This window comes from Mobula hypostoma, chromosome X1 (assembly GCF_963921235.1).
Source record: "Mobula hypostoma chromosome X1, sMobHyp1.1, whole genome shotgun sequence".
Lineage (NCBI taxonomy): Eukaryota > Metazoa > Chordata > Chondrichthyes > Myliobatiformes > Myliobatidae > Mobula > Mobula hypostoma.
In genome coordinates this window covers 23,117,574-23,142,654 of record NC_086128.1, presented here as the reverse complement: position 1 = coordinate 23,142,654, position 25,081 = coordinate 23,117,574, and the positions used below count along the sequence as shown (strand labels likewise).

The 25,081-nt window shown below is 39.6% G+C and overlaps 1 protein-coding gene across 2 annotated transcripts in view; it reads left to right on the top strand.

The window, feature by feature from the left end:
- Positions 1-25,081, top strand: part of os9 (OS9 endoplasmic reticulum lectin) — a 75,535-nt gene that overhangs the window by 45,081 nt on the left and 5,373 nt on the right. The window contains exons 7-14 of one of the 2 annotated variants that reach the window (XM_063037307.1): positions 1,106-1,276; positions 1,949-2,067; positions 4,230-4,287; positions 6,329-6,414; positions 7,756-7,995; positions 8,604-8,787; positions 12,253-12,426; positions 24,351-24,463. In XM_063037307.1, coding sequence (XP_062893377.1) covers positions 1,106-1,276; positions 1,949-2,067; positions 4,230-4,287; positions 6,329-6,414; positions 7,756-7,995; positions 8,604-8,787; positions 12,253-12,426; positions 24,351-24,463 — 1,145 coding nt within the window. The remainder of the gene's footprint in view (positions 1-1,105; positions 1,277-1,948; positions 2,068-4,229; positions 4,288-6,328; positions 6,415-7,755; positions 7,996-8,603; positions 8,788-12,252; positions 12,427-24,350; positions 24,464-25,081) is intronic. The other variant, XM_063037308.1, reaches the window with a different exon arrangement.

Sequence of the window (25,081 nt, the reverse complement as noted above, 5' to 3'; positions counted from 1 at the left end):
TAATCTGTTTTCCTATTTTTGCCACCCAAGTGGATAACTTCACATTTATCCACATTAAATTGCATCTGCCATGAATTTGCCCACTCACCCAACCTATCCAAGTCACCCTGCATCCTCTTAGCATCCTCCTCACAGCTAACACTGCCACCCAGCTTCGTGTCATCCGCAAACTTGGAGATGCTGCATTTAATTCCCTCATCCAAGTCATTAATATATATTGTAAACAACTGGGGTCCCAGCACTGAGCCTTGCGGTACCCCACTAGTCACCGCCTGCCATTCTGAAAAGGTCCCGTTTATTCCCACTCTTTGCTTCCTGTCTGCTAACCAATTCTCCACCCACACCAATACCTTACCCCCAATACCGTGTGCTTTAAGTTTGCACACTAATCTCCTGTGTGGGACCTTGTCAAAAGCCTTTTGAAAATCCAAATATACCACATCCACTGGTTCTCCCCTATCCACTCTACTAGTTACATCCTCAAAAAATTCTGAGATTTGTCAGACATGATTTTCCTTTCACAAATCCATGCTGACTTTGTCCGATCATTTCACCGCTTTCCAAATGTGCTGTTATCACATCCTTGATAACTGACTCCAGCAGTTTCCCCACCACCGACGTTAGGCTATTCGGTCTATAATTCCCTGGTTTCTCTCTCCCTCCTTTTTTAAAAAGTGGAGTTACATTAGCCACCCTCCAATCCTCAGGAACTAGTCCAGAATCTAACGAGATTTGAAAAATTATCACTAATGCATCCACTATTTCTTGGGCTACTTCCTTAAGCACTCTAGGATGCAGACCATCTGGCCCTGGGGATTTATCTGCCTTCAATCCCTTCAATTTACCTAACACCACTTCCCTACTAACAAGTATTTCTCTCAGTTCCTCCATCTCACTGGACCCTCTGTCCCCTACTATTTCTGGATGATTATTTATGTCCTCCTTATGTTGCCTTTCCAGATTGATAGATTGTTCAACACCCAAAAGTTTATCTAGAAGGCCCAGAGGTCCAATCCTTGATAGAAGTCTAGTAGTTGGAGATGATGCTTTTTCTTCAAATTCTAAGTATTGACTCCTTTGTTTTTTTTTCTGACACCATCTTTAGCTGACACCAAGCGCAAAGTAGAAAAAATCTCAGAAGAATTGAAAACCTTGGATGAAATGTTGTTGAAAGACCAAAGTACAGAGAGCAAGGAAGAGAACGATCTGACTCAGGAACCTGAAAATAAAGCTGAGGAACTTCCAAGCAGTAATGAGAATATATTTGAATTGGAAGGTACAGTATATCGATATCTGGAGCCATGCACAAAACATTTCATCTGAAGATCAATATTGGGCTAAAATTCCAAAGAGCAGATTAAGGTGTAAATAGTTATCATAGCTGTACAGAGCAGTGGTCTTAAACTTGAAATGAATAAAACAATATTTAATAGGATAGTAGGGCAGCTGATGGAGAACTTTTAATAATCCTCCTTATCTCTTGGGTCGACTGTATTAATATTTCTTTTGTCTTCTGTATACATCTACCTTTTTTTTAAGGTGAAGGAACAGGAGGAGACAGTTCTGCAAATCTGGAGGTCTGTAGGAAGGCTTACCTGGGGTGCAGAAGTAGTTCCTGGTAACCATGTAACACAGGATGCCATTAGAGGTGATTGAATAACCATTGCATCCACCAAATGGATGAATATTTAAGCTTTAGGCTATATGATTTTTGAGCTGCAACTTTAGTTAATTTCACAGAAGGTTGCAGCTGGCAGAAATAGACTTATTCTAGCTGCACAGCAGATTCAGATCTTAAATCCTTTGTGCAAATGTACATTAGAAAAATGTGAAGTGTAAACTATTCAATTGTAAATGGATTATTATACTCATCCTGTTATACAATGTATAGAATTTGAAGACCAGCTCTGACACTGGGCTAACAGTTGTAGGTTTGTTTCACTTCCAGAAAGTGAAGCTTTAAATTCGCATGAAGTGATTGAAGAGGATGATTATGGTGAGGATTTCTGGAATAAAATCAGCAAACCAGAGACTGATGATCTCTTTTCAGAAGAAAGCCTAGAAGAGGTATTGCCAAATTTTTGATTTCTTTTTTTTTGTTTTGAACCTTTGTTTGAAGGGCAGCAGATACTGTAATAGTCAAAAAAAATAAAAATAATAGACATAAGCACAAGCCCATAAGAGCAGAATAGGCCATTCAGCCTATTGACTCTACTCCACCATTCAATCAGCAAGTTTGAAAGCTGGTAAATTCCAACAACCTAATAATTGACATCCCAGAGTTTGAAAGAGGTGATGGATGCTCTAGTTATCATCTTCCAAAGGTTTATAGATTCGGAAATTGTTCATGTGAGTTGGAAGGAATCAAATATGACCCCAGCATTTAAGGGAGAGAGTGAAAACTGAAAACTGAAAACTACTAATTTGTTGGGGAAATGCTGGTGTCTGTAATGAAGACTGGAATTTAAAAAGAAAAGATTGAATGGATGTGAATTTATGATAGGAAAGTCGTGTTTGAATTAGTTGAAGTTCTTTGAGGATGTGATCAGTTGGGTAGATATGGGGAAAACAATTGGATATGGTGTTTTTGGACTTTCAGATGACATTTTGTAAGGTCACCTATAGGTCAAAAAGGGGACCAGTTGCCATTTATATGTTTATTGATGATGCTGATCTAGGTGGGAGTGTAATTGAGGGATGGTGAGGAGGATGTAAAGAGACTGCAAAGGTAGATGGACAAGTTGAACAAATGATCAAAGACACTATAGGTGAAATGTAACTTGGGAAACAGGTTATCCACTTTGGCGCACATAACAGCGAGCCAGAGTATTTTTTGAATAGTGAGAGGTTGGGTAGGTTGATGTTCAAATGGACCTAGATGTGCTTGTACACAAATTACTTAAGGCCAAAAAGCAGGCACAGCAAGCGATTAGATGGGCAAATAGTATTTAACCTTTGAGAAGCTTTAAATGCGAGAGTAAGGAAGTCTTTTTGGAATTGTGTAAGACCCTGGTGGCATTGCACCTGAAGTATTGTGTACTATTTTAGTCTCCATTCAATAAAACAAAAGGATATAGAAGAACTGTAGAAAAGATTCCCCAGACTGGTTCCAGGGATGGCAGGTTTGCTGTGTGAGGAGAGATCGTGTAGGGTGAAACTGCATTGTCTAGAGTTTAGAAGAATGAATGAAGAAATCATTGAAATGCACAAGACGTTCAAATGGCTTGACAGGCTGGGTGCATGGATGATGCTTCCCCTGACTGGACAGTTTAAAACCAAGGGGCACTGTTTCAGAAAAGGGGCAAGCCATTTAAGACTGGACTTGAGAAATTTCTACCTTTAGTAATGAGTCTTGGGAATTATTCTCCTGAATGTCTGCAGAGGCTCAGTGTTCAGAAATACTAGGGAAACGGGATATGAGGCAGTACAGGAAAATGGAGCTGAGGCGGTAGATCGAACATGATCTTAAATCGCTGAGCAGGTTCAAAGGACCAGATGGCCAACTCCTCCTTTATGTTATGGTTTTTGTTTGAAACATTTCAAGTCCCATCGGTCATCAGGAGTTTTTGTTTGAATAACCGTATGAGCCTTGCAGTAAATTGATTATTTGATAAATGGAAAATTTAAAGTTTCCTCAAAGATAATGAAACTGTTTGTTACCCCATGAAAATGGGGCAATATGCTGGAATAACCAAGCACCTTTCATTTTGACTGGGGCATTTTACACAGACAGGTAATGCTTGGAACATCAGTGCTTCATCATTCAAAGCATTTGTATTGACCAACATATCGAACAAAAAATCCCTCCCTCTCATTCTAGTAAATCTTGAAGAAAATCTAAGGATTCGGCTACTTTGACGTTGCAGTGTCCTGTGTATAATTATTTCCAATAGTTAAGAATTTTTCCCCATTCAGCAAAATTTTAATTTTGACCTATTGAGTCTATGCTGGCTCTAAGAGTAATGGCATCAATCCCATTCCCCTACTTATTTCCCTATAAGCTATTCACAAATACATTTTTAGCTGGACTATTACTCAACTTTGCTAGTGTATATTCTATTATGTAGTTTACTTGACTCTGTTTCGGTGTATGACGTCTTTTTGACAAGAATCAACTTTAGGGATTCATAAACCATGTTGTAATAAACATTAAAATAACTGTCAATGGGAAATGTGCAACCTGCTCTTTCTGGTGATTTACTGTAATGACAAGTTTCTTTATTCATTAGGCTGACTCTAAGCTGAGCGATGCAGTTAAAACTGAAGATGATGATCTAGGTAACCAAGGTAAATTTCTTTTTTTAAAAAAGCTAATGTCTTGTTTTCCCCTTGGCAGTAAATCACTGACAGAAATAGAAGAGCAAAGCAGCCTTTCCACAGCTGCCCTCCTCCACCACCTCCAGGTGTGCAATGGACTGTTTCGGTTTGCCCTTCACCAGATTGCAAACAAAATTACAGTCCTTCAGTTTTGTAAAGTACTACACTGTAGTTTTTACTTCTGTGAATAAGCATATACAGTGGTATGCAAAAATTTGGGCACCCCGGTCAAAATTTCTGTTACTGTGAATAGCTAAGCAAGTAAAAGATGAACTGATTTCCAAAAGGCATAAAGTTAAAGATGACACATTTCTTTAATATTTTAAGCAAGAAAACTTTTATTTCCATCTTTTACAGTTTCAAAATAACAAAAAAGGAAAAGGGCCTGAAGCAAAAGTTTGGGCACTCGGCATGGCAGTACTTAGTAACACCCCCCCTTGGCAAGTATCACAGCTTCTAAATGCTTTTGTAGCCAGCTAAGAGTCTTTCTATTCTTGTTTAAGGGATTTTCATCCATTTTTCCTTGCAAAAGCCTTCTAGTTCTGTGAGATTCTTGGGCCGTCTTGCATGCACTGCTCTTTTGAGGTCTATCCACAGATTTTCGATGATGTTTAGGTCAGGGGACTGTGAGGGCCATGGCAAAACCTTCAGCTTGCGCCTCTTGAGGTAATCCATTGTGGATTTTGAGGTGTGTTTAGGTTCATTATCCTGTTGTAGAAGCCAACCTCTTTTCATCTTTGGCTTTTTTACAGACAGTGTGATGTTTGCTTCCAGAATTTGCTGGTATTTAATTGAATTCATTCTTCCCTCTACCAGTGAAATGTTCCCCGTGCCACTGGCTTCAACACAAGCCCAAAGCATGATTGATCCACCCCCCTTGCTTAACAGTTGGAGAGAGCTTTTTATCATGAAAATCTGCACCCTTTTTTCTCCAAACATACCTTCGCTCATTACGGCCAAAAAGTTCTACTCAAAAAGTTCAAAGGAACATCTAAACAAGCCTGATGCATTTTGGAAACAAGTCCTGTGGACTGATGAGGTTAAAATAGAACTTTTTGGCCACAATGAGCAAAGATATGTTTGGAGAAAAAAGGGTGCAGAATTTCATGAGAAGAACCCCCCTCCAACTGTTAAGCACGGGGGTGGATCGATCATGCTTTGGGCTTGTGTTGCAGCCAGTGGCATGGGGAACATTTACTGGTAGAGGGAAGAATGAATTCAATTAAATACCACAAAATTCTGGAAGCAAACATCACACCGTCTGTCAAAAAGCTGAAGATGAAAAGAGGATGGCTTCTACAACAGGATAATGAACCAAAACACCTCAAAATCCACAATGGACTACCTCAAGAGAGGCATGCTGAAGGTTTTGCCATGGCCCTCGCAGTCCCCTGACCTAAACATCATCCAGAATCTGTGGATAAATTCTGTAAAAGAGCAGTGCATGCAAGACGGCCCAAGAATTTCACAGAACTAGAAGCCTTCTGCAAGGAAGAATGGGCAAAAATCCCCCAGACAAGAACTGGAAAACTCTTAGCTGGCTACAAAAAGTGTTTACAAGCTGTGATACTTGCCAAAGGGGGTGTTACTGCCGTGTAGGGTGCCCAAACTTTTGCTACGAGCCCTTTTCCTTTTTTGTTATTTTGAAACTGTAAAAGATGGAAATAAAATAAGTTTTCTTAAAATATTAAAGAAATGTGTCATCTTTAACTTTATGCCTTTTGGAAATCAGTTGATCTTTTACTCACTTAGCTATACACAGTAACAGAAATTTTGACCAGGGGTGCCCAAACTTTTGCATGCCACAGTATGCCTTTTATTAGATTCGACTTATTAAATCCATCATAATAAACCTCATTTATTCAATTTTAAGCATTCAAATATAAATGTTTTAGATGACTGTTAAATTTTTTAGATTTTTTAGATTTTTAATTGTATTCCAATATAATCTTGTCACTTTGAGGAGATATTAGCTATCTTTCCCACCCCTCTTGGTTATTTTCCTATTCAGGAAGGCAGAAAATGCAATTCAGAATAATACGGAACCATGAAGATTTTGCAAAATTAGTTCAAGAATTAAAAGACCAAGCTGAAAAGGTAGTGATAAAATAATCCTGTCCATTTCATTTTCAGATGATTCTCAAATGTTGTTTTTGAAACAAAGAGGAGGTTGACACTGAAGTGTCAATCCTCTTTATGATGGTGTACTATTATAATTTGCTTGGTTACATTCTGTGGCAAGTTTTTGCTGCTTCAATCACCTGACTACCAAATGGCTACAGTAGCAGAGGATGCCATTTGGCCAATTTGAATATGTGCCAGCTCTTTCTACGATCAGTCCTGCTACACCCACTTCCCTACCTTCTCCCTACAGCTCTGCACTTTTCTTCTTTTCAGATATTATCCAACTCCATTTTGAATGCCACAGTTGAATCTACCGCTAATACTATTCTTGGCAGTACAGCTCATTCACCATATTTGTACAAAAGAATAAAATTTTCTTCATGTTACTTCTGGTTCTTTTTGCCTATGCCAACTTTCATCCTGTGCCCTCTGGTTCTATCTACTCTGACTAAAATCTTAATGATTTTTAAATCCCATCTGATCTCCTCAATTCTCTGTTCCAAACAGAAAACGCCCAGCTTTTCCAGTCCATTCACATCACCGAAGTCTCTCAACCCTAAATCATTTCAGTAAATATTTGTAATCCACTCTCAACGTCATTCTTAAAGTTTGGACTCCCGAGCTGAGCACAGTCATGACTCCTTGCCCTTGAATTTTATGAACTCCAGGACTCCAGGTGTTGTTTTTTTATATAAACAAACAACTTTCTCAACTTGCTCGGCCACTTTCAATGAGCTGTGTACATATGCCCTCAGATCTTCCTTGCCATTGACAATACTGATTCATGTACTTGGCCATTTTGATGAACACAGATATGAATAATATCAGCCAAGAGCTTTATCTGAACTTGAGTAGTAATTCCAGTTTTAAAACACTTTCTGCTGCAGCATCTCTTACTATAACAGACAAAATAATGCTGTATAATCCTGTTGTGGAATAATAGACCCAGTTTTCTTTTGGCTCCATATGTAACTGGAATATATGGCCAGATGTACCTCAATTCTCAGTTTGCATTTGGATCTGCCTCCTTGCAGCCTTAGAGATCTGATTCTACCTGAATATGGCTTTGAATAGTGTATTATTGTGAGTAGTGTATTATTTGAACAGTATTAAACTATAAATTTTTGATTTGTAGCTTATAACATCAAAAATCTACTGTAACTACTGGCCAGGAAAAAAGGTGTTACTTTACATGCTACAGTACAACAACCAGCCATAGAATTTTTGTTCTACAAATTTAGATTCTTGGGTGAATGCATAGGTTAGTTAGTTAGTGAGAATCGAAGCTAATTTGTTTTTTCTGGTGTGTGAAAGCGGAAAGGTGAAGACAAGGATCCAGCTACCAAGAGTTCTGCACAACAGTCTGAAGAACCCACTGACCAAGACTCCTCAGAAAAACAAGAGGATACGGCTAATGATGATGATGAGAATGAGCTCCTCAATGATTTTGTAAAAGAACTGGATGAAGTATCTCTGCCAAAATCCAAAATGGCTGAAATTAAAAGGGAAGTGAAGGAAGAAATGGAAAAAGAATTTGAAAATCTTATTGATGAAGTGAGTAATACATTTTAACCTGCGTATTTTTTTAAATCGCTAAAGGTTGAATGGCCTGACAGTGCCTGAGAATTGTTAGTTTTGAATGAATGTTAGTGTGATGGATAATGAACTGGCAACCTCAGTAAAAACTCATGTTGAGGAATCATGAATGGATCTGTAATATTCTAGGTATTTTGGCATAATAGAATGATCAAGTGGCAGATGCTCAGATAATGTTCTCCGTGGGCCATCAAACTTTAGATTTCATTACAACCTAAAGGTATGGCAAAAGTGCTGCCCTAGCATCGTATTTAATGGGAGTATGCCATCAGGAGCTGAAGCAGCTAGGTTGTGCTACCGGGTGTAACTATAAAACCGAAGGTAAAGGTTATTGTTAAAGTAACAAAGATTTTTGGTCTTTTCTGCTACTGATATCTCAGAAGTATTTTTTTTATTGTATGAAAGCTTCCTTGCTTGTAGAATGCGCAACACTATACCTTCTAGCCAAACCACCTTCACCAATCAATAATTTGTATTATGTAAACTCTTGTGTGGTCAGAGAATAGAAAACGAGACAGAACATAACTTTTATCAATACAACTGATGAAACTGATGATGTTTCTTAGGCACAAGATGAACTTGAAGCAGAGGGCCTCAAAGGAGAATTTGATCGCAATCAAGCCTCGAAGACCTTGGTTACTACCCTCAACAAACTTATAGACAAGCTTGAAGACAAAGAAACTTCAAACAAAGAGGAGGATAGTGACTCAGCAAAGGGTAGCCCCAGTCACTCTCCAAAACAGACAGCAGGTACAAGGTGTTTTTTTTTGTTGTTGTTAGTACAAGCCCAAAGACCTCTCCTTTATTGCCCTCACTCTTGCACCCTGACCTCCCGCTTAACTTTTTCTGCTGATGGGGACAACAGTTGGACCCATCTTTTACAGAAAGCATTTGCTCATGGACATGAAACCCAATACCATAACCAGTTTGGCTGACAGTAATAACTTGACAGCAGCGATCAAACACTTAGCAGTCAGTGTGAATCATATCACGTCATGTGGGCACTTGTTCCTGTATTTTTTCAAAGTGAAGAATCCTGGACAAAATCTGTACAACTTCTATACCATGACACCAGTAGTATTGGTATCTTTAGTTCAATATGTTTGCCATTTTGGCATGCAAAACATACTTCTAGCTCCATGTCCTTGAAAGTTCCAATGTTGAAAAACCCAAAGGTTTGCGTGTGATTTGAGCCTAACTTGTAAAAGGAAGTGGTGGGGGTGGGGGGGGGGGGTAAGAGAAGAAGCAGAATTAGTCTTGGTGGACAATACCAATTTCATTAGCTCAGGATCTCAGATCAAGGATAATTGGGTCTGTAAACCATTGTTTGCCTTCACTGATGAAAACAAGTGAGGGCTCATGATCACACTGAATGGCGGTGCTGGCTCGAAGGGCCGAATGGCCTACTCCTGCACCTATTGTCTATTGAGACCAGTTATTGCTTTCAAATTCCAATGGAAGATATTAGGAGAAAGTTGAGGTACAATGTTTGCCTTTTTAAGAAAAGGAAGTTAAGGGTATCACACCTAAATGAAAAGATCTAAGTGCCCTTGTTTTTACTAATAACTGGAAAATTATAGAAAGTACAGGAAAGTTAATAATGTAGTTATCAGAATACTTTGGCTAATAACACTAAATTGACCCCTAAGATTTTGTACTTAAAACATGAGTTTTAAGGAAAGGTGTGGGTCAAGGCTAAACCGTGAAAACAGATGTGAATAGTAATTTACAGGAAGTGGATTTTGTAAGGTCACAATAAAAAGTTGTGGACAGGAAATGGATAGAGATAACTAAAGATGGAAACATTAGTGGAAGTTGGGAAGTCACCAAATGAACTGGCAACACTGCTCAAAATAGCAGAGGTGTACATGATAATCTTGCCATCCTCAATAGAATAATGTTGGAGAGTTACTAATGTTCAAGAAATGGCAGATAACAGCCATGAAATTGTGGGCAGTTAGTGATGTAGAAATGACTAGAAATCATTCTCAGGAATGGAGTAAAGCTTGATCTAAACACTTTTAAAATAAGTAAATCTCTTTACCTTTTAATACAGAGCATCTACAACGTCTTAGGTTAGAGAATTCAAAAGTATCTTCATTTAAGTAAAGAAATTCCCCTTATCTCAGTCCTAAATGACTGACCCCAAACCTGAGTCCTTGTCTAGAAAGTCAAGCAAAGGGGAAATGTCCTCTCTTGTACTCTTGTCAAGCCCTCAAGGAAAATATATTTTTTCCTTCAGAGAACAAACCCATTCTACTTGACTTCTCTGTAAAGGAGAACCCCTGCATCTCAGAAATCTGAAATAATTTTCACTGAACTTTATTGCAAGTATATCACCCCTTAGAAAAGGTGACCAAAATTGTACACGGTGCTCCATGTGGTCTCACCAAGACTCTGTAAGAATTGCATTAGGATTACTATTGCACAAGGATCTGAGTATAAAATAGTTCCTCTTGTTTACTATATCAGTATGTTGACATTTTGATTTGTGTACAAGAATGCCCAAAGCACACTGAATTATCGGGAAGAATCTCTTTACCGCTTTGAACCCATTTCCAAGTTTTTTTGTAAGAGGAATCCAGCTGGTCCTAATACCTTTGATTTTCCTCCAGTTGCTTGTACAAGTGGTTTGCAATTAAACTTGCTACTGCCTTTTCAAGTAGTACATTCTAGATCAACCCTGCCTGCTGCATGAGTCTTTCCTTAAGTCACCCTTTGGTTCTTCTAATCATCTTACAGGCATCATCTGATTCTTAATCCTTTTACCAATCAGAACATTCTCTGCTTACTCACTTTGCTTAGATCCATCATGATTTTGGACACCTGTCAAGTCACCTCTCTTTTGATGTTTTGGAAGAAGCTGCTTCAGCTTATCATTGCTTCTTGGGGGCTATTCTAGTAGATCGCTTCTGCACCCTCCTGAGGCACAGCTGAATTAATTTCTATCCTTCATTCCTTGATCTGTCCTGGAACTTTCATGGATCTGAGCACATTTCTGGTTATGCAGCCACCTTGAATTGTACCCTCTGCACAGTCCTGTCCTTGTTCTTCTGATAAAAATGTAGCACTTAGCAAAAGCAATGAGGGTAAGAAAAATGCTATGTTTTATGGATTTGGAGTGCCTACCTGAAAAGATGGCAGAAGCTGATTCTATATAGGTTTAAAAAATAGTTTACTCACCTACTAAATGATGACTCTCCAGTGATGGACAAAATGTGACTGTTCTCTCAAAGAGCTAGCACAGTTGTGGTTTTCTTTGTACCTCTTCCTTCCCCTTTCCTCTGTAGTATATTTTTCTTGAGTCATTTCAGAGTCTTTGGCTTGGGCTTGAGACTTTGCGTCCAACACTGTGATCTGGTTGCTCGTACAGTAGCATAGCACTTTAATTCCTGGACTAGTGACATCTGGACTGATGATCTGTCCAGCAAGCCACTCAAAACTGCTACAAAGGCAATAATGAAACCGTACACACCATCCTGCATTTACTTGAGCACTGGATGCAATAAGAGCAGGCAAGTAAGTGCATGGGCACATGATCCTTCTGCCATTGACTGCGATGTATTTCAGAATCCTGAGACGGCCTTTCTAACAGCACTGTGGGAATGTCATGTTGGTGTTAGCAACGTTAAGAAAGTAGTTTCCAACAGTCTTAAGGGCAATTAGTAATGGACAAATAAATGCAGGTCACATCCATAAAGTTATACTTTCCAGAAATGCTTTTTAAAAAAGACTAATCCATTTTTCCATACTATTTACTATCTTTTACATGACCTTGCAAAACCTCTTGATCTTTAAAGGCTGAAAAGTTTATTTTGCAACTCTGATAACTGATGTTAAGGATATGTCTAGTGGTCCTTCTCTAAAAGTCTTCCAGTGCTAGCACACTTTGTGTCCAGTATTGGACACAAGGTAGAACTGGGTGTGGCTTCCTCCAATAATTAGTCAATTGTATTTACTGCATTCTTTAGTTTTCTGCTTTACTTATTGCTTGCTGTGCTGCGGTGCTTGGTTATGTTGAGCTTTTAAGTCCCCTGAAATCCCTAGTTGGTTCATTTTTGTCTCCAGCTTATTTTAAGATCATCTGCAATCAGTATTTCACATTTTCTTTGTGGAATACAGTGTTTAAATATGATCCTAGGATTTAACTGCTGTATTTATTTTTAACTCAAATAGCCTTTATACCTTTGCTATTGATTTCTTGCTGCATTTCAGAGACTGATGAAGAGACTGAAGGGCACGTTAAAGTTCGAGTCACAAAAATCAACCCAGGCAGTCCACTGCATAAAGAGATGAAAGTGCGTGAAATGAGTGGCACAGACCCCCAGCTCAGGCAGATTCAGAATGTGGTGAAAGAACAGCTGGAGAAAGCAGGATTGAAAGCAGAAGGTAGTTTGGAGACTAATTATTTATACTGAAACAACACATCTTCCATAGCCCCTCTGCGCAGGTGCTTGTTTTCAATGAGAGAATGGAGGATTTCATTCAGAACACCTGGATAAAAATAATCTGTGCTCCACATCCTTTTTTGTGCCCTGAATTTTGAACTAGCCTAGAATGATGGAATGAATAATTGCCATCCGCAAGAGTCCAAAGTCAACGATCTGTAACCATAAGTTTCATTAAACCACAAAGGTACCAAGGGACACGTTGGGATTTTACAAGGCCTGAGGATGGTTGATGGTGCGGGGAATTAAATAATGGCAGATTGAAATGGTAATTTATCCCTTCTTCACATGCCTGTAGTTTTTACACTATTGACCACAACATTCTCTGCACTGATGGAACTATACTTGATTGCATTCTTAGCTATCTTGTTATAGCCAAACAGTCCACCAGTAATAGCTTCTATTCTGGCCCCTGCACTGCTCCCTTTCCCACTCAAATGATCTATGCACTGATGTCACCCACCTTTACTTTGTCACTAGTTCTCTTGACCCTTGCACTGACTTTACGTTTTGGGCTTTGCCCAGCATCTAATATGGGATGAGCAAAATTATTTTCAGATAAATTCTTGGAAAAGTTCAAAACCTTAAACTCCATACCCAATGATTTCATCCCTCTTTCTGGAAACTGTTTGAAACTGAAACCACAACAAGACCCTGTGCGACACTGGTGTGGTATTTGACGCTGAGTTGGGTATTGGGTTACTTCTATTCATGTTACCACTTAGTCTTCCTATATCTATCTTTGTGATGCTGCCTGACTCCAATCCTGTCTCAGCTCCCTTCTGCTGCTTTAAAAGTTATTCTTGCTTTTGGTATTTGTACACCTGATCATTTCAGTGCTGGTTATCCTCATTCTGCTCTCTGTAAACATAAGGTCATTCTAGCTCTGCACACATGAGCTCTTACCTAGTCCATTGTCATTGCACTTGTGAACTAGGCTGGCTCCTTTCCTTAAAGAAACTCCTCATTTTTGAAGTGTCTGCAGTTCTCTATAATCTTTTCCATCTTAGTAACCAGCCATGATATATGCACACTTCCTACCCTGGCTTCTCAGACACATTTAAATTTAATCTACAGTAATAGAGCTCATGCCTTTAGCTGCATAGAGTCCAGCTTTAGATTTTCTTCTCTAAACCTTTGTCTTTTATCATAATTATATTTTTCTAAAAAGTTCTTTGATCAAGTCTATTGATCATTTGCCCTGATGTCTATTTTGCTGAATTTGATAATGCAAACAATGAGAAGCCCCTTCGTATGTTTTTGTTAAATTAAAACTGTTATATAAATGAAAGCTATTGCTGGGTTGATTGGCTTTAGCTCTGATGTTGTGTATAACGCACATTGACAAGTTGGAGACTATTTTTCCTGTATCTAATTGTGCCTAACATGAGGTTCCAAAAATGAAAATAACTACCAATCTGGCATTTGCCTCACTCGTTCTTCATCAAAAACTGTAAGAGGGAAAAGATTGTCTTATTAGAACACCTGTAATCTAATCAGGAATGCAGTTCATTGAGCCTGCTGTCAATTTTGTGCAAGTGTTGGAATCATCTCCATTTAGGTTAAATCATTGCACATCAAGATTTAAGTTATTGCAGTAGCGTTCTGATATTTAGCTGCCAAGTTGGTTGCCTTTGTTCTTGGTTCTATTTTTCTCCAAAGATGAAGGCCTTGAGAGAAAATGCACCTGTTGACTTGTGCCAACTTCAACCACCTGATAGTTCTGATAATTCAGCCTTTCTCCATGTGAGGCGGAGTGAAATACAAGATATCCAGTAAATAAAATTTTAAAGCTTTAGCACAATATTTTTTTTAATTCCAAAACATGAACGTGGAATTTTCAATCTTTAAATGTAATTCCAATACATAAGAGGGGATTGAAGTTATTGTGAGCACTGAATCATCCGAAGTAGTTTCTCTGCTTAAAAGTTGAAGGTGCAGAAGAATGAGGCTTATTTCCGTATCCCATGTCCTGTCCAAGTCCACATGGTGTATTTTATATTTAATAGTTTGAGTGGAAAATATATAGTGGTCATTTTCATTAATTTAAGAAGTTTAAACTGTTTAGGTTTGCCACTAAAAATACGTTATTCCTGAGTGTTTAGAGGCTGCAATACTTGAAGATTTGTGTTCCAGAAGTAGCAACACGTATAACCCAGCAGCTCCATTACACTTGTAACACTGGTATCTATCTAACAATGTGAAAAGGTACCCATATATTTACAGTTCACTGAGAGCAGGACAGTTCCTAGCCAGCTAGTTATCAGTTGAAGCAAAATCAAAAGCAAAATGATGGAAAGGATTGTCAACAGTGCTATCTAGCAGCACTTGCTCACCAGTGCTGAAGTTTGGATTTTGCCAAGACTCCTCAGTGTCAGACCTCCTCAGAGACTGGATCCAAATGTGAACTAAAGAGCTGAATTCCTGCAGTGAGGGGGACTGTTCTTAATGGCAAGGCAGCATTTGACCAAGTGTGGCATCAAGGAGTCATGGTAAAACTGAAGACCTTGCACATCAATCAGTAAACACTTCAATAGCTAGATGGCAGTTATGGTATGAGAACAAATGCCAGAAACACTCAGGTGGCATTTGTGTAAGGATAAACAGTTAACATTTCATATGTGTAACCCTCCCTCAAATCTGAAATGAGAAATGATTAATTTGATTGTTGGAGTGAGTTAGGACATCACTGCGGGAGGTCCTCAGGACTGTCCCAAATCCAACTATCTTAAGCTACTCTTCATCAGTGACCTTCCTTCCATCATAAGATCAAACAGCGTTCACTGTTTGGAACTGAACATTGTGCATTCACATCTCTTTAGTAAATGAAGCAGTCCATGTCTTTGTGCAGCAAGACCTGGACATCATTCAGCCATGATGATAAGTAACAAGTAATCATGTCACAAAGTACCAGACAATGTCCAGCTCAAAAGCAAAAATTTAACTAACTACCCTTGATATTCAATGGCATTACCATCATGGCAGATCTCCCACCATCAACATTACCAAGGATGATCACTGAAACCTCAACCAGACGAACCACACAAATACCATGGCAACAAAATAAGGTCAGAGACTGGGTATCCTGCTGTGAGTGACTCGCCTCCTGACACCCAAAGGCCTTTCCACCATCTACGTACAAGGTAAAAGCCATGAGCATAATGGAATGCCCTGCAGGTTGCTTGGATAAGTGCAGCTCCAATGACACTCAAGAAAGTTGACACTATCCAGAGCAAATCAGTCCATTTGTTAGGTACTTCCTCTGCTACCATAAAGGTTCATTCTCTACCACCAGTACACAGTGACTGTAGTGCATGCCATCTACAAACTTCACTGCAGTTATTCACACAGGTTACTCAACAGCATCTCCCAAGCTTGTAACTCTACAGAAAAAAGGATGACTATAGTTTAGATTTACAGCGTTTCTTTAAAATGTGCAGATACTTGTTTCTTTTGAATAGCTTCCTCCATTGAAAAAAACTGATTAGACGAAGAGCTGGGTTGCCATCATTGAGCTGTGACCTATTCAGGGAAGCTCTTTTGGAATTACTAAGCAACACTTAAGAAAATCTAACTGGCTGTTGGGCACTTATGACCTAATGCGCTTTGAATCTGTATATTGTGCATTGTGCAAAAACAGACACATCCACACGATGGTACAATTTGACTTGTAATGCCATTCTATGTTAGGAAATGTCACAATGCTCTGCCAAAAACTGCATCACATGGGTTATTTGTATTTGGTACCAATTAGCCATATGGCCTCTAAGAGGCCATATCTGTGAAATTCAGAATTCATTACCATAGATGGCTGTGGAGGCCAAGTCATTCAGTGTGTGTATATATAAAGCAGAAGTTTAATAGGTTCTTCATTAGTAAGGACATCAAAGGTTATGGGGCAAAGGCAGGACAATGGTGATGAGAGGGACAATAAATCAGCCATAATAGAATGGTGGAGTAGACTTGATGGGCCAGATGGCTTAATTCTGCTTCTGTGTCTTAAGGTCTTGTGGTCTAAAACTTTTTTTTAAATTCAGTGCAACTGTTATCCAAATATGTTTCTCAAATGACAATAATGAGTCAGTGTCCTTGGCAGTCCGTAACCAATAGATGCCTGTCATTGCTCTCTTTCTGACTAAACTCTACTTAGTGGCCTTAGTTCCTATGCTCAAGTATCAGTTTGGCTGTGTTCTGCCACAATTCTTCTGACACTGCTGAAAACATTTCTTTCCCATACTCTGTCAGGCTGAGGGCTTTGCTCTGATAGTTTTTTTTTCTTTTATCTTGGTTAACACTTTGCACTGTTCTTCCCTCAGTGCCAACCACCTACACAAATCTATTCTGTGTTGATCAGAGCAAAATATAAAAGCAAGCAAAGTAAAATTGAATAACATCAAAAATGCATATGCTTATCTATTGCTTAAACACTTCAATTAACAATACACAGATGATCAAATCAAGTTATTCTTACTCTTTTTTTTCTTGGCTCTTGTTGCTAGTATCTCAGCACCCATTATTAGATGGAAAGTGTAATCGGCACACTGTTAAATTGATTAAGTTCAGCCCTAGCTTTGTGAAAGAAAATGGGCCACTTCAAGTTTCTCTAGCTTCATTTCAAGTACATTGCTATTAACACCACCAATGAGTGTGAGCACTCTGGTACCAGGGTGAGCTTGTACATTTAAGTCCTATGGTTCACCAATATGCCATACTTCCCAAAATGTTCATCTTTCCTGCTGTAGCACACAAGTAATTTGAGGAATTAGGGCATTAGACCAATTGAGAAATCTTCAGTTAGCATGACATGTCCAAACTGAGCAATGTAGTTATGCAATTGTTTTTAAAAGCATCATTTATGGTTGTATTGATCTAGATGTAATTTGATACTCATTGGATCATGTTGACAAATAGTAGCTTGTAGGTGGGGTAAGTAAAATTTTGGCCATGTGCTCGGGATATCATATTGATTTCATATAGGAGAGTGGCTCGCACAATAGTAGCTTTGTTTCCTTTGTAATCAAATAACACAAACTTCTGCTTCCCTGCCAGTACTGATGTGCAATGTATTTCTCCCCTGATCCAGGTCAAACCCATTGGCTGGTAAAAAATGATGTATGTTTCCGGAAAGTATTTTATAGTTGTAATTGTTGGAAATGTCAGAAGAACATAAGAAATGGGAGCAGGAGTCAGCCATCTGGCCTGTTGTGCCTGCTCCATTATTCATTAAGATCATGGCTGATCTGGCCATGGACTCATGTCCACCTACCTGCCTTTTCCCCAGAACCTTTAATTCCCCTACTATGCAATAATCTATCCAATCTTGTCTTAAATATATTTACTGAGGTAGTCTCCACTGCTTCATTGGGCAGAGAATTCCACAGATTCACCACTCTCTGGGAAAATCAGTTCCTCCTCATCTCCGTCCTAAATCTACTCCCCTGAATCTTAAGGCTATGTTCCCCTAATTCTAGTCTCACCTACCAGTGGAAAACAGCTTTTATGCCTTTATCTTATTTATCCCTTTGATAATTTTATATGTTTCTATAAGATCTCCTCTCATTCTTCTGAATTCCAGCAAGTACATCCCAGGCAACTCAATCTCTCCTCATAGTCTAACCCCCTCATCTCTGGAATCAACCTGGTGAACCTCCAAAGCCAGTATATCCCTCAAGTAAGACCAGAACTGCACGCAGTACTCCAGATGCAGCCTCACCAGTACCCTACACAGTTGCAGCATAACCTCTCTGCTCCTAAATTCAATCCCTCTAGCAATGAAGGCCAACATTCCATTTGCCTTCTTGATAGCCTGCTGCACCTGCAAACCAACCTTTTGTGATTCATGCACAAGCACTCCCAAGTCCCTCTGCACAGCAGCATGATGGAAATTTTTTTTACCATTATTATATCTGCTCTTTCATTTAGAAGTGCATCTCAACTTCCACATTTTATTTGATCTGAAGATGTATGTGTGTAATTTATTCTTTCATTGATATTAACTGATGTTGAAATAATACCATTTTTAACCCCTGGTAAACTGGGTCTTGAAGTCAATCAGACTTATCTAAAATATTGAGGTGACCCTCGCATCCCAGTTCAAGCATGTGCTCTCTTTGCTTAAAATGAACACCTTCAGTATTGCCCACTTGATAATCACGTAGTTATACTTTTTTGTTCTGCATCAGCGTTTTCTTTTGGGATGCTTGTTGCCAAACTTTAAAAAAAAAAGCATTGGAGTATCCCACGATTACCTGGATATGGCAGAATGAACTTGCTACTCTCCAGCAAGCACCTTAAAAATGGTACTTACGTTAAGTCCTTGTTGGATAGAGCACAGATGGAGATGAGAGGTTGTACATGAGCAAGATATACCAGCTAGTTGAGTGGTGGTGTGGCAACAACCTTGCACTCAATGTCAGTAAGACCAAAGAGCTGATTGTGGACTTCAGGAAGGGTAAATTGAGGGAACCCGAACCAATCCTCATAGAGGGTCCTGAAGTGGAGAGAGCGAGCAGTTTCAAGTTCCTGGGTGTCAAAAGATCCCTGAGGATCTAATCAGATCCCAACATATCAGTGCAGCTATAAAGAAAGCAAGATGGTGGCTATATTTCATTAGGAGTTTGCAGAGATTTGGTTTGTCAACTAAAAACACTCGAACTATAGATCTATAGATGTACTGTAGAGCGCATTCTGACAGGCTGTATCACTGTCTGGTATGGGGGTCTACCGAAAGAAGCTGCAGAAAGTTGTAAAATTAATCAGCTCCATTTTGGGTACTAGCCTCCTTGGTACCCGAGACATCTTCAAGGAGAGGTGCCTCAGAAAGGTGACATCTATTATTAAGGACCCCCATCACTCAGGGCATGTCCTCTTCCCATTGTTACCATAAGGAAGGAGGTACAGAAGCCTGAAGGCTCTCACTCAGCAATTCAGGAACAGCTTCTTCCCCTCTGCCATATTAGATTAGGTTAGATTATGAGGCCACGCAGTCCTCTTTTAATTGTCATTTAGTAATGCATGCATAGAGTTACAAAATACACGTGGACTAAGATGTTAACTGTTCTGTGCTATCACCAGTGGGATCATCAGTTGATCTGCCACCTGTCTTCAGGAGTTTTGGCCCGCTTATGATCAAGACTGTGGAGGTGGTGGGCCAGCAGTGCTAAAGCACCACCTCCCACTGGTGAGCTTAAAAACTTGGCATCTGCCTCTATCAGAGTTGTTGGTCACTTCCATCCAACAGATAGTCTGCTCTTCAGGTGTCTATGCAACTACTGAAGGGTTTGCAAAAGATGTATACACTGTCTGACTATCTGCCTCTCTGGACATACTTGGTCCACACCCATGCTGATCCTTTGTCTGCTGCCTCAGCTACAGCCCTGCTGGTTGACTTGATCTCTCTTCTAGTGAAGCCAAGGTCACACAGCCACTTCTGGAGAGTGAATGTAATAAACCCAGGGCAGCCTACTTCGAATGGATAGCATGAGACCTTCCAACCTCTGTCTCTGCACTCTGATCTTAATTCTGCATACTTGGTTAACTTGCGCTCATGGACTTCATCGATGTTGTCTTCCCAGGGGACTGTGAGTTCACCAATAACCACTTCTCTACTGGTGTCAGACCATACGATTATATCTGGATGCAATGTTGTGTACACAGCTGCTCCAGGAAACTGCCTTTCCCATCCAGGTCAGCCTTGACACACCAATCATTGGCTGAAGAAAGTATGCTTGATCGTGAGCCTGTGCTGTACACCCTTGACTTGGAGCCTTCTTTCACAAATGATATGCGATGTTCTGTGCAGCATGTGGCATGAGTCGGCTCTCCAGAATGATATCATAGAAACACAAGATAAACAGACTGGAAAAACTGACAAAAACCACATATTATAACATATAGTTACAACAGTGCAAAACTATACCGTAATTTGATGAAGAACAGACCATAGGCACGGTTTTAAAAAAAAACCGTGTATCATTTCTTAATGATAAATGGGCTGAAAAATGGCAGATGGAATTTAATACAGACAAATGTGAGGTGTTGCACTTCGGTAGGACTAACCAGGGTAGGTCTTACACAGTGAACAGTAGGGCACTGAGGAGTGCGGTAGAACAAAGGGATCTGGGAATGCCAGTCCATTATTCATTGAAAGTAGTGTCACATGTAGATAGAGTCATAAAGAAAGCTTTTGGCATACTTGCCTTCATGAATGAAAGTGTTGAGTATAGGAGATGGGATGTTTTGTTGAAGTTGTATAAGATGCTGATGAGGCCTAATTTGAAGTATTATGCGCAGCTTTTGTCACTTGCCTACAGGAAGGATGTAAACAAGGTGAAAGAGTACAGAGAAAGTTCACAAGGACTTTGCTGGGACTTGAGGACCTGAGTTATAAGGAAAGATTGAATAGGTTAGGACTTTATTCCTTGGAAAGTAGAAGATTTGAGGGGAGATTTGATAGATGTATACAAAATTGAGGGGTATAGATAGGGTAAATGCAAGCAGGCTTTTCCCTCTGTGGTTGGGTGGAACTACAAGTAGAGGTCATGGATTAAGGGTGAAAGGTTTAAGGGGAACATGAGGGGAAACTTCACTCGGTGCTGAGAGTGTGGAACAAGCTGCCAGCGCAAGAGGTGCATGTGAGTGTGGTTTCAACATTTAAGAGAAGTTTGGATAGGTACATGGATGGCAGGGGTATGAAGGGCTATAGTCTGAGTGCTGGTCGATGAGACTAGACAGTTTAAATGGTTCGGCATGGACTAGATAGACTGAAGGGCCTGTTTCTGTGCTGTACTTTTCTATGACTATGACTCTAACTAGTTGCAAGGAGTATGTGCAGAGGCTTCAAGGAGAATAGCTATGTGAATGAGTGAGCATATGGCAGATGGAATATATTGTTGACATATGCTAATTTACTCACTTTTTGGTACAAAGGTGAGGGTGGCACAATAGCTTAGTGGTTAGCACAATGCTTTGTAGTACCAGCGACCCGGGTTCAATTCCTGCTGCTGTCTGTAAGGAGTCTGTACGTTCTCCCTGTGACCACATGGGTTCCCTCTGAGTGCTCTGGTTTCCTCCCATGTTGCAAAGACGTATTGGTTGGTAGGGTTAATTGGTCATTGTAAATTCTCCCATGATTAGGCTAGGATTAGATTGGGAGATTGCTGGTTGACGCAGCTTAAAGGGCCCAAAGGGCCTACTCCACACTGTATGTCAATAAATGATAAATAAAGTAAAGGCACATTTTTTTTTTACACAAGGAAGAGATTTTTAAAAGGTGCTGGTGATCAGAGGATCCTGAGTGCCCCTGCATACACAGAAAATTAAAATCCAGGTATAGCAGAAATTGGGAAAGTAAGCTCTGCAGTGGCCTTTGCAAGAAGAATCAAAGTATAAGATGTGTTAATGAATTACATAAGGTCCTAGTGAGACCACACCTGGAATATCATGTACAAGTCTGGTCTCCCTACCCAAGGAAAGATGTACTTGGAATGGAGGTTTACCAGATTTGTTCCAGGTATTTTGAGCAGGTAGAGCAGTGGCAGCAGTGGTTTAGTGCATTGCTCATCCTCAAATAAGGTTTAAGCAAACCAAGCCTACATTCTCATGTAGGAGAATGAAAGGGTCACTGAAATGTGCAAAATTCTTACAGGACTTAATAGGGTACATTAGGACAGAAGAAAAAGGATGAAAAGAAATGTCTTCATCCAGAGGGCAAATGGGCTGTGGAGACTGTCACTGAGTATATTTAACATCGTTAGGTTATTGAACATTATAAGAGTCAGCAGATAAAATGTTAGTGCAGGGAAGTGATACTGACATATAACATCTGCCATGATCTTATTGAAAGGTAGAACAGACAAGAGGCTAAACGACTTCTTGCTGCCTCTGTTACCCTTTAGAACATAAAACATTACAGCTCAGTACAGGCCTTTCAGCCCATGATTTTCTACCTTCCCTCCTACATAGCCCTCCATTTTTCTGTCATCTGTGTGCTTATCTAAGAGCTTCTTAAATGTCCTGAATATTTCTGCCTCTGTCATCACACCTGGCAGGGCATTCTACACACCCACCCTTCAGTGTATTTAATAAAAAGACTTGTATGTCAATCATCTCTCAATTTTGTGGTGGTATATTAGGAGATATTAAATTCATAGTATGGAAATAGTGATTTTTTTTTTGTTCTGTGGCACAGCAGAGAAAGGTGGGAGCATGAAAGATCAAGGGGGCCCCTACAGGGTTGGCGCCAGGCAGTGTAAGTCTGTAATGGGCTCAACTGGCCTGAGCCACAAACTCCAGGCTAAGGTGAGTTATAGTGAGCTCATGCCTGGATACTAGCCAAGCAATAGCTTCATAAAACTCCAGGACAGAAGCTTGCTATTGTACTTATTAGGTAAAAGTGGAACTGCACACAACTCACGTAGGACATACTGTAGGTGCTGAAGCTTGACACTGCAAAAGGCTTATCTCACTCTTTGTATATACAGTGCATATGGGATACAGCTAATGGGGGGGGGGAGGGAGTAGATAAGAAATATTAGAAGAACAATGAAAATTTTGACTCTGCACATTTGTAGGATGAGTTACTCCCCTATTGTCAGTTCTGAAGGTAAACCTTGAACTTTGTGAATTCTTTCTATCTACAGTTGGTTCAATTAAAGTTGCATATTTCTTTTATTGGGAGTGACCAAGTAAGGTAATAGCATTGCCTCAGATGTTGAACAAGATACTGGCGAGATTAATTCAAACGTGGTTGTGGTTTTCATTTCCTCTCCACCAAGGATTGTAAAATGTACAGATAATGCCCATACTGACTGGAGGGAGACTGAACTATGGCTGCTCTGATTCACTATCTGGATTATTGTAATAAACTATTGCCTACTATTGCCTAGATCATGCTGGTTGTCATCACTGTTCTTTCTCTCTTCTCGCCCCCCCCCCCCCATTTTTCCTTTCTTCTTTATAATTGACAATACCACTACATTATTTCTTTCCAGTTCCTTTCAAGTCAAACAACTCAAAACTCACTCTGATAATATCAGCCCCATTGGACTTGATTCAAGATTATGCATAACTCCTTTTGCATCCTTCTCTTGAGTGTCATTATCTTGTAGCTTAACTAACTGAATCAAATGACCAGCTGTGGCACAATTAGTCAATTACTGTTATAAGATACCCCTGAGTTGTTATCAATCTACCAATCTGGTTAGTGCTTGCTTTGTTTTTCATGTTGTAAGTGCAAATGTGGCTTTGCTTTGTACAGCAAGCATCTCCCTGTGTATGCTTGGTTCTTGATATCTTCTTGCGTGTTTTGCGAGGTGTGTTATTTTCTCCCTTTATCAGACATTCACCAAGGTAGATACTGCTTCTTTCTGACTTCTCTTGAACTTTTAGCTTCCAACCATTCCTGCTAATTTAACCAGTCTTTAGCATCCCTTCATGGATTAGACACTGGTAGGCGGTCAGACCCTATTGTAACAGAGTCGCTGTTTTAAACTCTGCTGCAAGTTGTAGTTCTGGCCTTTAGTGCCCAGCAAATTTAATATATGAGTATAGTCAAATGAATGACAATTGACTGATTGAAATGCTTGGATGAAGAGGGAGATTTAGTGAAACATTAAAATAAATTTATCCAAATACATGATAAAATTCACGCAATCTGATATCTAATTAATTAGTGTGAAACTCTAATGTAAATCCAATTGTGCTGTTGCAATCAAGTACATTTTTAGGGATTTGAATAAACATTCAGTTATTTGCAGGTTGCAATGATCTGTTCAAACTTTGCTTTTAATAATCCGCCTCTACAAATCAAGATTTTAAGGATATAGTGACAGTTCCCTTGTATGTAACCATTGGCTTTTCTTCCAGGTAAAATTGAGGTGAAGATTGTAACAACTGGATCACTTGGAGATGATGATGATATGCATTGGCTATCAGAAGAAGATACCAAATCTTTCAGAGAGCTTCTCATCAACTTATTGGTAAGAATAGTTGTTTCATAGAGAGCAAACTACAAGAGTATGTAGTTACAACGATTGATGCTGTTTTCTCCTCATGGAAGTGGAGTTCAGAGCACTTGTATTTATTTTCATGTCTTCTCAATTGGAACACCAAGGCAGCAATTGTTGAGACTGTTCCACCAGCAGGACTCACAGCAGGTACTTCATCAGTCATGGAGGCATACAGCATGCAAACAGGCAACTTGGCCCAGAGGCCACATTGACCAACATATTAAAACCAGTCCTATTTTATTGACCCCACGTTCCCATTAACTCCCTCCATGATCTACAACTCAACTATATGCCAACACTAACCTACACAGTATGGTCAATTAACCTTCAAACCAATGTCTTTGGGATGTGGGAGGAAATGAGAACACCCATAGGAAGCCCATGAAGTCAAAGTTTAAAGTACATTTGTTATCAATGTATGTGTACATTGAACAACCTTGAGATTCGTCTCCTAACATGCAGCCACAAAACAAAGAAACCCAAAAACAAGCCTCGTATATATGAAAGAAAGACAGTCTAACTCCCAATGTGCAATGAAAAAAAACATCATGTAAACAGTCACCACAAGCAAAAAGCCTCTTTGAACTG